The sequence below is a fragment of the Colius striatus genome, chromosome Z, assembly GCF_028858725.1.
Source record: "Colius striatus isolate bColStr4 chromosome Z, bColStr4.1.hap1, whole genome shotgun sequence".
Lineage (NCBI taxonomy): Eukaryota > Metazoa > Chordata > Aves > Coliiformes > Coliidae > Colius > Colius striatus.
In genome coordinates, this window is record NC_084790.1 from 68,094,732 (window position 1) to 68,108,630 (window position 13,899).

General features: G+C 36.5%; 1 protein-coding gene across 8 annotated transcripts in view; it reads left to right on the plus strand.

The window, feature by feature from the left end:
• The window catches only part of AOPEP (aminopeptidase O (putative)), a 189,674-nt gene that overhangs the window by 16,025 nt on the left and 159,750 nt on the right, over nt 1-13,899 (plus strand). For all 8 annotated transcript variants that reach the window (XR_009820913.1, XM_062019060.1, XM_062019061.1 and 5 more), the window contains exons 4-5: nt 5,832-5,998; nt 13,288-13,444. Coding sequence is in view for 7 of the 8 variants with exons in the window: in XM_062019060.1 (XP_061875044.1) it covers nt 5,832-5,998; nt 13,288-13,444 (324 nt within the window). In the remaining variant the exon portion in view is untranslated. The remainder of the gene's footprint in view (nt 1-5,831; nt 5,999-13,287; nt 13,445-13,899) is intronic.

Here is a 13,899-nt window from a genome sequence, read left to right on the forward strand (position 1 = left end):
CTATGGTGGAAATGAGGCCTTTAATTGTACATCTGGTAGTTTGGTAACTCTACTGCTAAACCATGAGCAACTTCAAGTCCAGGAATGTCTCAATTGTGTTTACTGCCTCTTCCGTTTCCTCCTCCACTCCTCAAAGAGTTGTTTTTGGTATGCATTTAGGAAACTTAACTCCATAAAGTATCTTTAGTTATGAAAATTCTAAATTTTGACTGCCTGCAAACGTAGAGCATGTGATCATATGACACGTCTGTGTCTACTTGCCCCTTCTTTTACATTTTGAATATAAAATTCTGCATGGGATGAACTCATGTGGTAAAGCTCATGTTCAAAATGTCACGCTTTTCCTTCCCTTTCTAAATATAAAGCCTTTTTGTAGTGTATGGGGGAAATACTATTACATTATATTCTCATGGAGGAATTCTTTAAGTTGTTCCAAGCTATGCTTATGGTTATTTTACAGGCAGATGTCAAGTCCTTTCCCAGAGGAGTCTGTAATCTATGGTTCTATCTGCAAAGAAAAGTGAAGTGAAAAACAAAGTATGAGCATTGTTTAGCCACTTCCAATGTTTCCTCTGATTGAACAATGTTTTTAAATATAACCTATGCACTATTTTGTAAATACTTCAATTTTATTGGTTTTGAACAATGATATATTATTATACACACAAAAAAAAAATCCATTAGAGCACTGTGAGATGAGTTTAGGCAAGTTGAGATATTTGTATGCAAATCTGATGTTAGTACAGCAGGACACACTTCTGTTTTCAGTAGAGGAACTGAACACATGGAACTTCAGCATCTCGATTTGGGTTATTGATACATTAATGGTGAAGTATTTTAAATGTATTACTGATTGAGAAAGAAAGGGTTTATTTATCCTTAGAACATTTTTTTTTTGTGGTAACATGCTTTTGGGGCCTCTATGTGAAAGTACTAACAAGAAAAACAGAAGAGTATGTGTATGTACATATGTGAGTGTGCACATATATATGCATAGACATATAAATGTACAGTTTGTCCTTCCAAAGTTATACTTAAAAGGACTGTGCAATTTCTTAAAATTTTAACAATGATCAATAATGTACCTATAAACACTTTTTTTCTATTTTGATTGTCATGTTTGTAATATATCTGTCATGAACAGAGGTTTTGTTTCAAAGTTTTTCAGTTGTTTACTAGCACAATACAGCACTGGCATTTCAAACTGAGAAGGTAATGTTGCTATTTTAACAAAATGATAATTTGTGTTTATGTATTCTCACTAACATTAAGTATTATTAAATTATTTAAAACTAAAACTCATTTTAGACAAAATAATAACCACTTTGTGGAGGGAATAATGTGTATAAAACATATTACTAGGAAGGAGGAATGTTTTACCAGACCATTAAGTTGTTTAAGCAGTTTTGCCTAATTCTTGAGTGTAGGTAGCAGTGCTGAGTCAGCATGGCTACCAGTGTATTGGCTACCAGTGTATTTCACATTAAATGCCGCCTCGTGATCATTGTTAAGAGTCCTTATTCATTAAAATATCCTGGGATATTTTATTTGGATATTTTATCTCTTCATTGTTTAACCCAAAGATGCTGAATCTTTTTTTCTTAAAGAGATCATTTTCCAAGCAGACAACCTTGCAAATTTGCCTCTGATGGGAGATTCCTGCCACCTTTTTTTTTTGCCCTGCTTATTGCCACTTTTAGTGCTGTCACAAAGGAATTAATGGTTTTATTGACATTAATGAGTGCCTAGAATGTAATTAATTTCCTCATTGTGGAGATAGGAATCAAAGAGTATCTTTGATATGAACAACATCAGTGAAAACTATTCCATGACATTGAAACATTTCAGTACTGGGTACTAATCCTGTAAGATACCTGTATATTATTTACCTTTCCATACATGAACAGGTACACGAATACCTTTCCATACATGAACAGGTACATGAATCAGTTAGACACATGCATTTATTTTTTCAGCTTAGCCTAGATGTTGTGTATAGAGAAAAGGAAAAACTCTGGGAAGTAAAAAGGATGACTTGAATTACTCCCAGTGTCTGATTTTAGTGAGAATGCTATGGAAAAAGTATGTTTTTTAGAAGCCATTAAAGGATAATTCTGGAAACACTCTAGTAAGAATTAGAGTGCTAATTTTCCCAAGGGGGAAATACTGGAAAAAGTGAAATGACCTCCCTAAAAAAAAGGTTACAATATTTTGATATTTATTTGACCTATTTAAATGTCTTGAAAAATATTTTGTACCTGTTTAGTTTATTATCTTTATTATGAGATATTATTAGATTAAAAGAACAATATACTTTTAAAGAATTCAGGAAATGCTTTTGCCTTTATGAATGCTTTGAAGGTGAATACAGCAAACATAAATGTACAATTTGATAGAAGTGCTAATGCTAGCCTGTGTCCTGTAATTAAATACTTCTGTTCAGATGTGGTGTTTATCATGGACATCACTAAACTTTCCTCTCTTGTTATAGCAAGTGATTCCTCACTTGTTATAAATAATCTTGCGTTTCTGTAATAAGCAGACGAAGCACCTGAGGAAGACAGCAATTAGGAGAATATCCAAAGAGATAGTACCTAATGTAACAAAAAAACAAACCTTGGTTTCCTGTTTAAGTAATTTTATACTACGTAAAAATAATAGAACTAGTAGAAAAGTTTGGCCGAACCTATTGATCTATTTTGTGGACTCTGACAAAATAGATCTCCTGTGTCAGGAGTCTGTGTTAGGCTGGATCTCACTGGTGTGGAGACGTGTGCAATACCTCATTGCTTTTTGTCTGCAGATGAAAACAAGTGATTTTAACTTTTTTGAAACTGGTTATTTCAAGCCTGCCTCTCCTTAAGATACACATGGTTTGGAATGCATATCATGTTTGAAAACAGTAGTTGCAATTGTTCAGATGCATTGCTGACAAGAACTGTTAATAAATGTGGGTACTTACTGAATATAAGCTCTTAAAAAGTAATGTTTTTCTTTGGTATTATAGTCAATCAAACTCTGCTGTACAGTGTGGTACATCCTATAAGGACTCGCCTCCATCCCTGGAAAGATGATGGAACAGCTCGTCCTTGATGTTGTTTGTAAAACAAGGGAAAAAATATGGTTATCAGGGGGAATAACACAGATTCACCAGGGGGAAATCCTTCTTGACTAACCTGACAGCCTTCTATGATGGTATGACTGGCTGGCTAGATGAGGGGAGAGCAATGTCATCTACTTTGACTTCAATGAGTCTCATGACATCGTCTCCCATAACATCCTCATAGGAAAGCTCAGATAGTGTGAGCTGGGTGAGTGGACAGTGAGGTGGATCAAGAACTGGCTGAATGACAGAACCCAGAGGGTGGTGATCAATAACACAAAATCAATTTGGAGGCCTGTGGCCAGTGGGTTTCTACAGGGATCAGTTCTGGGGCCAGTCTTGTTCAGCATCTTCATCTAGGACCTGAAGCAGGTGACAGTGTACCCTCAGCAATTTGGCTGATGACACCAAACTGTGAGGACTGGCTAATTCACCAGAGGCTGTGCTGCCATTCAGTGAGATGTTGACTGACTTGAGAATTGGGCAGAGAGGAACCTCATGAGGTTTAACAAGGACAAGTGCAGAGTCCTGCACCTTGGGAGGAATAACCCAAGAGAGGGATCTAGGAGTTCTGGTGGACAGCAAACTAACCATGAGCCAGCAATGTGCCCTTGTGGCCAAGAAGGCCAATGGCATCCTGGGATACATCAAGAAGAGTGTGGCCAGCAGGTTGATCCCCCTCTACTCTGCCCTGATGAGACCTTATCTAGAGTCCTATGTCCAGTTCTGGGCTCCTCAGCTCAAGAGAGACAGGGAACTTCTAGATAGAGTCCATGAGAGGGCCCCAAAGATGATCAGGAGACTGTAGCATCTTTCACATAAGGAAAGGCTGCGGGATCTGGGACTGTTCAGCCTTGAGGAGACTGTGGGGTACCACATTAACACAAGTATTTAAAAGGTATATATCAGGATGGGGCAACACATTTTTTTTCCAGTGTCCAGTGGTAGGACAAGGGGTGATGGACATAAGCTGGAATGCAGAAAGTTCCACTTAAACACAAGACAAACTTCTTTACTGTAAGGCGGATGAAACACTGGCACAGGCTGCCTAGGAAGGGTGTGGAGTCTTCTTCTCTGGAGGCTTTCAAAACCCACCTTTCAAAAACCACATTTCTATGCGACCTGATCTAGGTGGATCTGCTTCATCAGGGGGCTGGACTAGATGACCTCTAAAGATCTCTTCAAACCCTACCACTCTATGATTCTGTAAAGAAATATTATAAAATAAAATGCACATAGGAAAATTGAAATTTTTCTTTTTTTTTTTTTACTGTTTTAACATTTAGTTTGTAGTGGATATTCCATTTTGAGAGAAGCTGAAATTTTCATAGATGTTCTGAACTTGAGATTTTTTTTTTTAATATACTCTAAGCAGTGGAAGCATACTAAATATATTTCTTCAATATTTATCTAAAGCTTGAAGCTGGAAGTGACGTTTTGAGCAGCGCTCCATAATTTCCAGGAGATAACACATACTGACATCCAGAGCTGTCAGTATTTCCAAGTTCTTTCCCTCTATGTAGAGAGTAATTTGAATGGAGGAGCTGTTTGGAGGAGAGTAAAGAATCTCAGATCTTAACTGTTGCAAAGTAGGATTTGTCCTCACAGCTTTTCTCCTATTTTCCAAAGCGTTTTAGTGATTTTTAAACTCAAACTATGAAGGATACTGATCAGGATGTTTTTAGCCTCAAGCATTCATGAAATTATGTGTTGTGCTCTCAGAATACTGGCTTTAAATGTCATCATTTAAAAAAAAAATCAGTGTGGTGCAGTGATGCTTTTGAGAGCTTCTTTAGCTGGAGAATCTTACTAAATTTGTTTTATATAATTTAAATTAGAAAACTTAGCTATTTTAAGTTAAGGGGTGGTGTTGCGAAGATACTGGAAATTAAGATAAAACTACAAAATGCAACAAAAGAGGTAAAACAAGAATTAGAATACCTATGCACCAGCAATAGCAAGCTAGAAGGGGTTAATGAAAGGCTTTGTTACCTTTCCTGTTGTGACTAAGCTACTAATAAGTTGTGTGGCATGTAATATTGCAGCTGAATTTGGAAAGTGGCAGTAGATGAAGAGGCTGCCTGGGAGAGGATTAGAGAAACTGCAAGAAGAGCAGTACTACAAGGGATGTTGCTATGTTAAGAGCAGGGAGGAGGCTGACACTGACAGGGAAGAAATAATTTCTTCTTATTATATGCTCTGTTGTTGAAATTCTGAAAGGTAGGTGACCTAGTTACCTTACTGAAAGAACAGTTGTAAAAATGTTAAGACATATTGGCTCTTGGAATAAGGAAGTCTCAAGGCTAGATCTACTGCTCTGAGTTTGGATGATCCACCAGGAAAGAAGATATCAATAAACATAAAAGCACTACAGTGATGACAATAGGGAAGTGTCGTGGATGTTGGTGAATGGCAGCATCAGAAGATATTTAGAAGCCTGCTTTGGCTTAGGGGTTTATATGAGAGCTATTTTATAAGTCTGGAAGGCTCATAAAGGAGCAAGAGAAGGGAAAACCCTGAGAGTAGAGGTAAAAATTATTGTGACGATCTTGCTTTTCTTCATCCTGTCTTCAGTGACTTAGATTGTGCTTTGATTGATTCGTGTCGTACATAGATGAGTTTAAAAAAAACAACTCTCAGTACAACAGTAGATTTTATTTTTGACAGACAATTTAGTTCAGTCTTTCTGACTGCAACTTCAGCTTCAATCTTTTTTCCTTCTATCTAGGCCATGTGTTTATACAACGGGATCGCCAATAAACAACAGAGCCCTTTTCCCATGCCAAGAACCACCTATTGCCTTGTCAACATGGCAAGCCTCAGTCCGAACAGCTGCAGACTTTATTGTGTTAACGAGTGGTGAAAACTCTGCCGAACCAGTCCAGCTTCAAGAAGGTGAAATATGTTTTCTATAGTAAAGTCTTTTAAATATTGTTATAATTAGAAATGTAACTTAGTAAATATATGGTTTTTGAAAGAATGAAGTTCCTAACCTTAACAGCGTTTACATGGCTATATGTAATCTCCATGTCATTCTATGGGAAAGTTACCTGCTCAAGGCCTCAGGAAAACTAAGTAAGAATTCAAGCCATCTACATTTCACTGTGTTACTTCTACTTATTTTTTCTGTGATTTTATTCCTTTTACTTTTTTCCGACCTAGACTTTGTCATTATTGGCCTTTTTAAAATCACTTTGCGGTTGAATATTTTGTAGATTAAATACCTGATTGAGCTCTTGACAACCTGGTAGATAATTAACTTTCAGTTTTAGTTCTCCAGTCCAAGTATAGCTCACCATGCCAATGTTTGGAAGCAGTCATTGTGTCATATCTATTTCCTGGAATATATGGAATAGATGAAGAACGTCAAATTAGTGCCCTGAGAATCTGGTCTTTGGGTTTTTTTAGCAATTGGTAGACCATGCCTTGTACAACAGTAAGCAAGGAGCCTTGTACAACAGTAAGCCAGCAAGTATTTTTCTTCTGTGTTACTTTTATTCTCTAAACCTCTGTCTGCACTTCCATTAGTTTTGAGATACATTGTCTAACAAGGTCAGTACTATCTAGTAGAAATAGTTCTCATGAAAAGTAGCATATAGGAAAAAGTTTAAATTGGGTTTTTCTGAGGAAAAAGTCTCTTCTCCTTGAAAGGGGCAAGTTTGTGCTTGAAAGGAAAAAAAAGAATGAAAGCCTCCTTGATTTGAGAACCATCAGTTAATCCATTTGTATGGAGTTGTCTGGTTATTTTTGGCCATATGTGAAGCCTGTTTCAAGTGGTATCTCTGCTGTTGAAATGTGGAAAACTGCCATGATGAGCTGCTCAGCTCACTTGGAAAACAATACTTTTCTATCTCAGCATCAAAAAAGCAAGAGTGCTTTTAACTTCAGATTAGGAGAACAGCTCTGACTTAGTTTAATACTTGCTGATGAGTTGTCTGTCCATCCCTCAGTGGTGGCTATGTGTTCCGAAATAGTAAGAGGAAGAGGCATGCTTCTGTGAACTTCTAGAAATATAAACCTTAGAAAAATTATAGACATTATAAATTAACATAGGTCACTTAAAATTTATATTCTCTTAGACCAATTAACTAGTTTAAAAGGCTACATCATGAAAGAATAATTTGCTTATTAACATTGTTTTGTCATTCTAGTTTAAAATCTATTACAGATTTCTATTTGAATAAATAAAAAACCTAATTGTGGGGAATACTATTTTAAGAATGCTATTGATTAGTGTTGAAAATGGGAATGGTGTCAGGGTGCCATGTTGTTACTGGTAGCACCCTGACCTAGTCACCCAAAGTCAGCCCTGTCACCCTGTGGAGAATAGAAAAGGCTTTTATTTAAATCATTGTAGTTGTTGCAGTGGGTAAATTTGTCTTGGTAATTCATGTCTCAGCTTAAGATTTTGTTTGCTTTGGATTTGGGTTTGGTTTGATTTTTTTTTTTCCAAATTTCCAAAGGCTAACACAGTATATTTCCTTTGCTAAGAACACTGTGAAAGCAACAAATACTGTAAGAAGTTTTTATTGGAGAGGCCAGTAGGGAGGAAATTACTCATTTTAGCTGCACGGTGCTAATGAAGTGCTGAGTGAAGAGTATGAAGTGGACTGGGAAGAACCAAATGTGGGATTAAAGCTGTCTCCTTTAGGAGCCATGTGACGATGGCAGTTTTGCACTGAACTTTACTGAACTGAAGGAGCAGGAGCACTTACTGTACTTCTGACCTTACAGTTTTCCTTCCACGTGTCCTCAGGATGGAATTCCTAAGAGTGCGGAAGGTTCTGCTTATGGATCTGTGTGGCATACACAATTATTTATGCTAATTTTTATTTTATCGTGCAAGGATTGTCGGATTTCTTTAAAAGTAGTAGGCATTCTGCTCCAGTAGCTTACTTAAAGACTCTCATAGATAAGACTTTCATTATCTTGATGCTTACATACAGTTGAAAGTTACATATCAGTGTTAGAGAGTTACTTGAAATTTACAAAATATTACAAATTTACAAAACAGATGTAGAGGAAAGAAGGGAAAGATGTAATATTATGAGGAACGTTTTTAAAAAAGAACCGAACTCAAGACTGGAGGGCTAATCTGAGGCCTTTACTTATATTCTTAAATTCATTAAGAATGGATTCATTAGTTTAATTGATATGACTTTTAAGAGGTAAAAAATTCGAAATAGTCTGTAGTGTTAAATAAACTCTCACATATAGATGTTGCTGTTAGGCAATTATGCAGGGTGTATGAATTTATCCAACTTAAAACTCTGTCTTTACATTTGGAAAACACACCTAAAAGCCTTTCAAGGTGGCTTCAGTTAAAAAATAACTTTTCTTTGCCAAATTATTTACATACAATATAATGTTGCTGTGATGCATATAAAATTATACATAGTTGGCGGAACATGAACATATATTTTAAAAAATACTGTCTCTTTCTGAGAAACCATTTTGGCAGGTACTTGTGAATGAATTTATTCTGAATGGAACTACGAGTTAGCTGAATAGTTTTTTCCTTCAGAAGCCATATTTATTGGAAGTATGCAGGCAGACAGTAAGAGAATAGCAAGCAAGGGAGATACCTTCGTGCTTTTAAACAAACAACTTCATTCTACTTCACAGACTTACTTCCCTATATGCACAAATGCTGTGATCCAGTGCATGGCTAGATGTACTTATATGCAGAGATTCCTCATTTGCAACTTGTATTTGTGGGTTTTGGTATTAATGTACTTCCTCTTGTATGTGGTGTTTTTGCATTTTCCCTCCTATGGCACATCCTGTCATTTGATATAAAGTGAGGCCATGTTTGCAAATACTGTCACATACTCAAGTACAAATGGTAGTGATTGAAGTATGACCTAAGAGTGCATCAAAATACCATGCATTCTTTATGGAATACTTAGAGAATAAAAATGTATCAGAAAGATGGTAATTGACAATGCCCTTTGGAAGGAAGCCTTACAGGGAGCACTATGTGTGTAGCATGAGACATTTAACCATTGGATTTGTTTTTCAACACTTTGTCAGATTTACTTTCCTTCAGCATATTACTGTAACAGAAAGAAGGTGCAAATATACTAGTCATAAACACCTTTACATTCATTTACGTTTTGATTCATGACCAAGAAGTAGATATTCAACCATTAAGTGTGAAATCAACTAACTTGTTTTTTGTGCAGTTACTGTATGATTTTGTAGTCCTGGTCTTGTTTTGTGGTCTCCGATTCCAGCGAGAACATGTGTTCTGTTATTGAGTGGAAATATGGTGCTAGAAAAGTCACTGCTGCTGCTTTATAGCTAGCAGCAGCAACAGTTGCTTTTGTTTGTGTTCCTCTCAGCTTTCACAATGCAAAACAAAAGAGACCAGTACTTGTGTTGATTGATCTCCAACATATATAATGAATTAGAGCATAGTAGTTGAGATTTGATTGCACACTACTTATCCCTCTCAGCCAGTGTTGAACTAATGCTCTGGCATGAATGTGAGGGTACTCTGTGGGAAATTCTGGCTTTCAGATGAGAGATGAAAGATCATTAGAAGTTAAAAAGAGTTTCAGAAAACTGGAGGGTTCTTAATTCTGGTGCTCCAGCCAACTAGTTTTGGCATAACTGTAGTTTTACGTATTAGTGCCAGCTCTTTCTTTGTATATCAAACACTGTGTGAAGCCTATCTCTCTTTTTCCCTAGAGGCAGAGGAGTTTTGTGGGTTTTTTTAGTAAATCCTGGAGAACATCTGTAATTTGTGGTGTTTGTATTTGGGGCAGTGCAAACTATATGACAGAAAATATACTAATAAGTAAAAATCCTCTTAATATTCTTGCAAATATTCTTGCATCTGACATGAACAGCTTCTGACTCAGGCATTTCTTCACTTATAATGGACTCTACAAGACTCCAAAGGTTAACTAAATACATTAAAATTGTAGGAAGTTATTACATTGTTCATCATTATTGTTTCAAGTAGAAGAAATAATTGGCCGTTAAATTTTTCTTCAGCACAATTATAAATAGATTTCCTGCCCTTGTTAAATGTAGTCCTAAATTTTGCATGGGATGTCTTCCAGTTACACCTCATAGAATAGGTGATTGCTGTGGCATGGTTTATGCAGTTATGACATGATAGATTTGCATTGCAGAACTGAAAAAAAAAAGGTTCAAAATGACCTGTTGAGAAAATATTTTGAAAGTATTATAATGCCCTAAAATAATTAGATGTAGGATATGCTTGCTTTTAAATTGTCTGGTTGTAAGGAGAGGGTATAAGCATTACAAATAAAAGGACAGGAGTGTTCTTCTTGCATTTTTCCTATGGGCTAACCCCAGCCTAATCTTCTTCCCAAGGTATCCTTGTTTAATTTGAACATGTGTTTGTGGTACAAAATGCCTGTTTTGGAAAGCAAGCTTTTTTTGGAAAACAAGTTTTTTTTGGAAAGCAACCCATTTCAACCACGCTGTGTTCTTTAACCCCTAGCAGTGGTGCTGTCTCCAAGGTTGCCACTGGAAAGCAGAGGGCAGCCAGGGGAAGGAAGAAGAGGAAAAGGCGTAGAGTGGAGCTTATGTGCCCTGGGATAGCTCTGAGGTTACAGATGAAGGAAAATAAAACAAAGCCTACTGAAGAAAGTTAAAGAAAGTAATGGAGTTAAGAAAGAAAAGGGCAGGCTTGGAGACATCTTATCAGCAGTGAGAGAAGGCAGAAAATAAATGAGTATTAGACTCTGTTTGAAACAGTACTTTGTGGTGCTTGCTGTAGAGGAGTGTTACCAACATAATGACCATTTCTGTCACTGGTAAGTGAATGCACTATAGAGAGGACTCACTTGTCACACCAGTGCATGTTATTTCAGTTACTCAAGACAAAAGAACTGTAGAAAATAATATATATCTATTCTGAATATATATAGCTATCCTACACAGTTCTAGAGTATGAATATAGAAGGCGTCTAAAAGCCCTGAAGGAAATGGATTGAGCCCCAGTTAGGTGTATAAAGACAGTATAAATACTGTATCTTGTCACATGATCTCTAGAATGCCTACAAAATATTGAGGACTTGGAAAACAAACGAAGATCTGTATATTAGTTACTTTTCTTTAGGAAATACAAATGCAGAGAAATCTGAAAACACCAAGAAAAACTATCTTCCTTAGTCTTTGATACTGTCACCATTTTGCAAGTTTTGCTCCAGCTCTGAATAGCGTATCTTCATTGCTAGTTCATGTAAATGCAGTGCATGTTCTCTGAATGCAGTGCATGCTGTTGTTCTTTCTGGACTGCTAAACTGATTCCACATTCATTTTTACCTACTGTTTAAATTACTTTTGTTTTCTGAAAAAATTCGGTGGTCTTAGTTGTTCTAGCCTGTCTTGCTGAACTTATTTCTCACTGTAATCCTCTCTGCTCCCTTTACATAGCACAGGCAGACACTTTTTATACAACCTCCTCACTATTTTGAGAGCCTTTTCCTTTATACCTCCTGCCACCTGGAACACTTTTGTGTGACTGCCTTCTGGCTTCCATACTTGTTTCAGAACTCAGTTCAAAACACATTACAGTTTTTCCATTACAATTCCTCAAATTTTCACTCCTCTTCTGCCATCATTTAACTCTTACTGTTTTACAAATTACATAGCTGCATGGAGTGTCTTATAATGCTTTAAATGTAACAGATGCTACACGAAGTGCAGTATTGTAGACTATCTCTGGGCCTTCTCTTGGATGCATATAAGTCAATAGTAAATTTCCTATTTAATTTCACTGTTGTCAGGCTTGAGGCTCTAGCTCAGTTTATATCAATGACACTCTCACAAGGAGTTTGATATTTAAAAAATGCTATTTGATATTGCGCCTGACAATACAGACAAAATGATTTTGATGGTAGTGGTGAAAGTTGCTAAAAGTGAAATGGAGTGATGGAGTGTTAGTTGTTGCTAGTGCATATAAGAGGCAGAGACTTTATCTGCCTTTTCCAAGGCTAAGCAAAAAGATTATTTTGCTTACCCTTTCTTTGGACAGCTTGAGCTTCTGTGGTCATTATGGTAGGAAACCTAGAGGTACTTTGCTGCAGTTATTTCCTTTGCTCTGTACCTTGTGTCCTTCACTGTATTGTTTTTTTTCCTTTTTTTCCCCCCCCCCTTTTGATAGTGTTACGTAGCCCTGGTCAGAATACTATTGCAAAAGGACAAGTATTAATGTTCTCTTAAAATAACTGAAGTTTGTTTGTTTCTATAGTTGCCACAGCTACAGTTATTTGCACATGATTCAGCAGGTTGTAGTTCAGGCTGGGCTATTTCCAAGAGTAATTAACCTATTAGTATGGTGTAATAACTGTATTTGTGACTATAAATAAGTACTTGCATGTGACCTTTAAGCTATACCTGTTTTAAAGAGACAAACAGAAAGCCTAAGCAACATACAGAGAAATTAAAAATATACTGTCCTAAAACATCCTCCAGTTTATCTAAGCATGGATACAATCATTCTTATACCATGATCCTCCTCTTACAGCACTGTGTTCCTATAATAATTAAGACTTACCATTTTTTACCTTCTAATAGACCCTATAATCTTGTTTGAGCAGCTCTTGGATAATCATGACCAAATTTAGGCAATATCTCATCTGATTCAAAGCTTTGATTTCTCACTGCCTGGTTGGTACATCATGTATCTTAGACTGTCAGGTCCAAATTACAAGGAGTAGTGTTGTTTGTTAGAACTTACTTAGCAGTTTGGTACTGTCCAGAACAAAAGACAAGGTTTTGTTCTATGTGAGATAATACAGTTAAGACAAACCCATAAGATGTTTGATACAGGATTGAAAGAGTTACATATTAATCTTTTTGTGTGTGGATCTAAAGGTGCTATTACATTTCACATCTGATGCAATTCTTTGGCAGTAACAGTACAATCATGTTAAATTGCATTAATAACATCCCACTTACAGATGATGTATTTATAGATAAAGACATTAACTGATAAAGTTTCAGATGTAAGTAAGTACTAAATCAATGGTGGTTAGATATGACTGCTCCTGTATGTCTGACTGCTCCTGTATGTTTCCTCATTAAAAAACACTAGGATGCAAAGTAGGAGGTTTGACCCAAAGTCTCAAGTACATAAAATGTCAAGTACTGAATGTGGATTATGAATTATGAGTATGAATAAATATTCTTTTTATTTACAGGTATCTTGAGCTGGTACTACTATGTGACTATGCCAATGCCAGCATCCACCTTCACTATTGCTGTGGGATGCTGGCAGGAAGTTAAACAGCAGTCCTTGACAACTGCTCTCCAGAAAAACATTGAGTTTTCCTTGCCATCTTCACAAACTGATTTCAGGTTGGTCTTTAGAATATTGGTGACAAATGAAATACACAAAGCATTTTCATTTATGCTGTGGAATGGGAAAATGAGTTGTATTAGTACAGGAATCAAAACAGAACTTGTTTAATCTGAACCGAATAATCTTGATAGGAAAATAATTCCAAAGGCATTATTTCATGGGTAAGAGTGAGATTCTTTTGATGTGAAAAACAAGCTTCTTAGTGAGCAATAGGGTTAATAAATCCTACTGTCCTTTGGATTTGCATCCTACATCCTGAGTCTCTTGATGCCCTGTTGAAGCAATACCAGGTCATCCCTTGTTTGTTACAATGCTTGACTGTCAGATCTTTTATGGTACTAGACTTGGCCCATTCTGGATACCTAATACCCTCTACTACAATATTGCCAGCTCACTTGATTTTATTTTCCAGTCCATTCTTATCCCACAGTTAGAGCTGGCCTGGACAGTG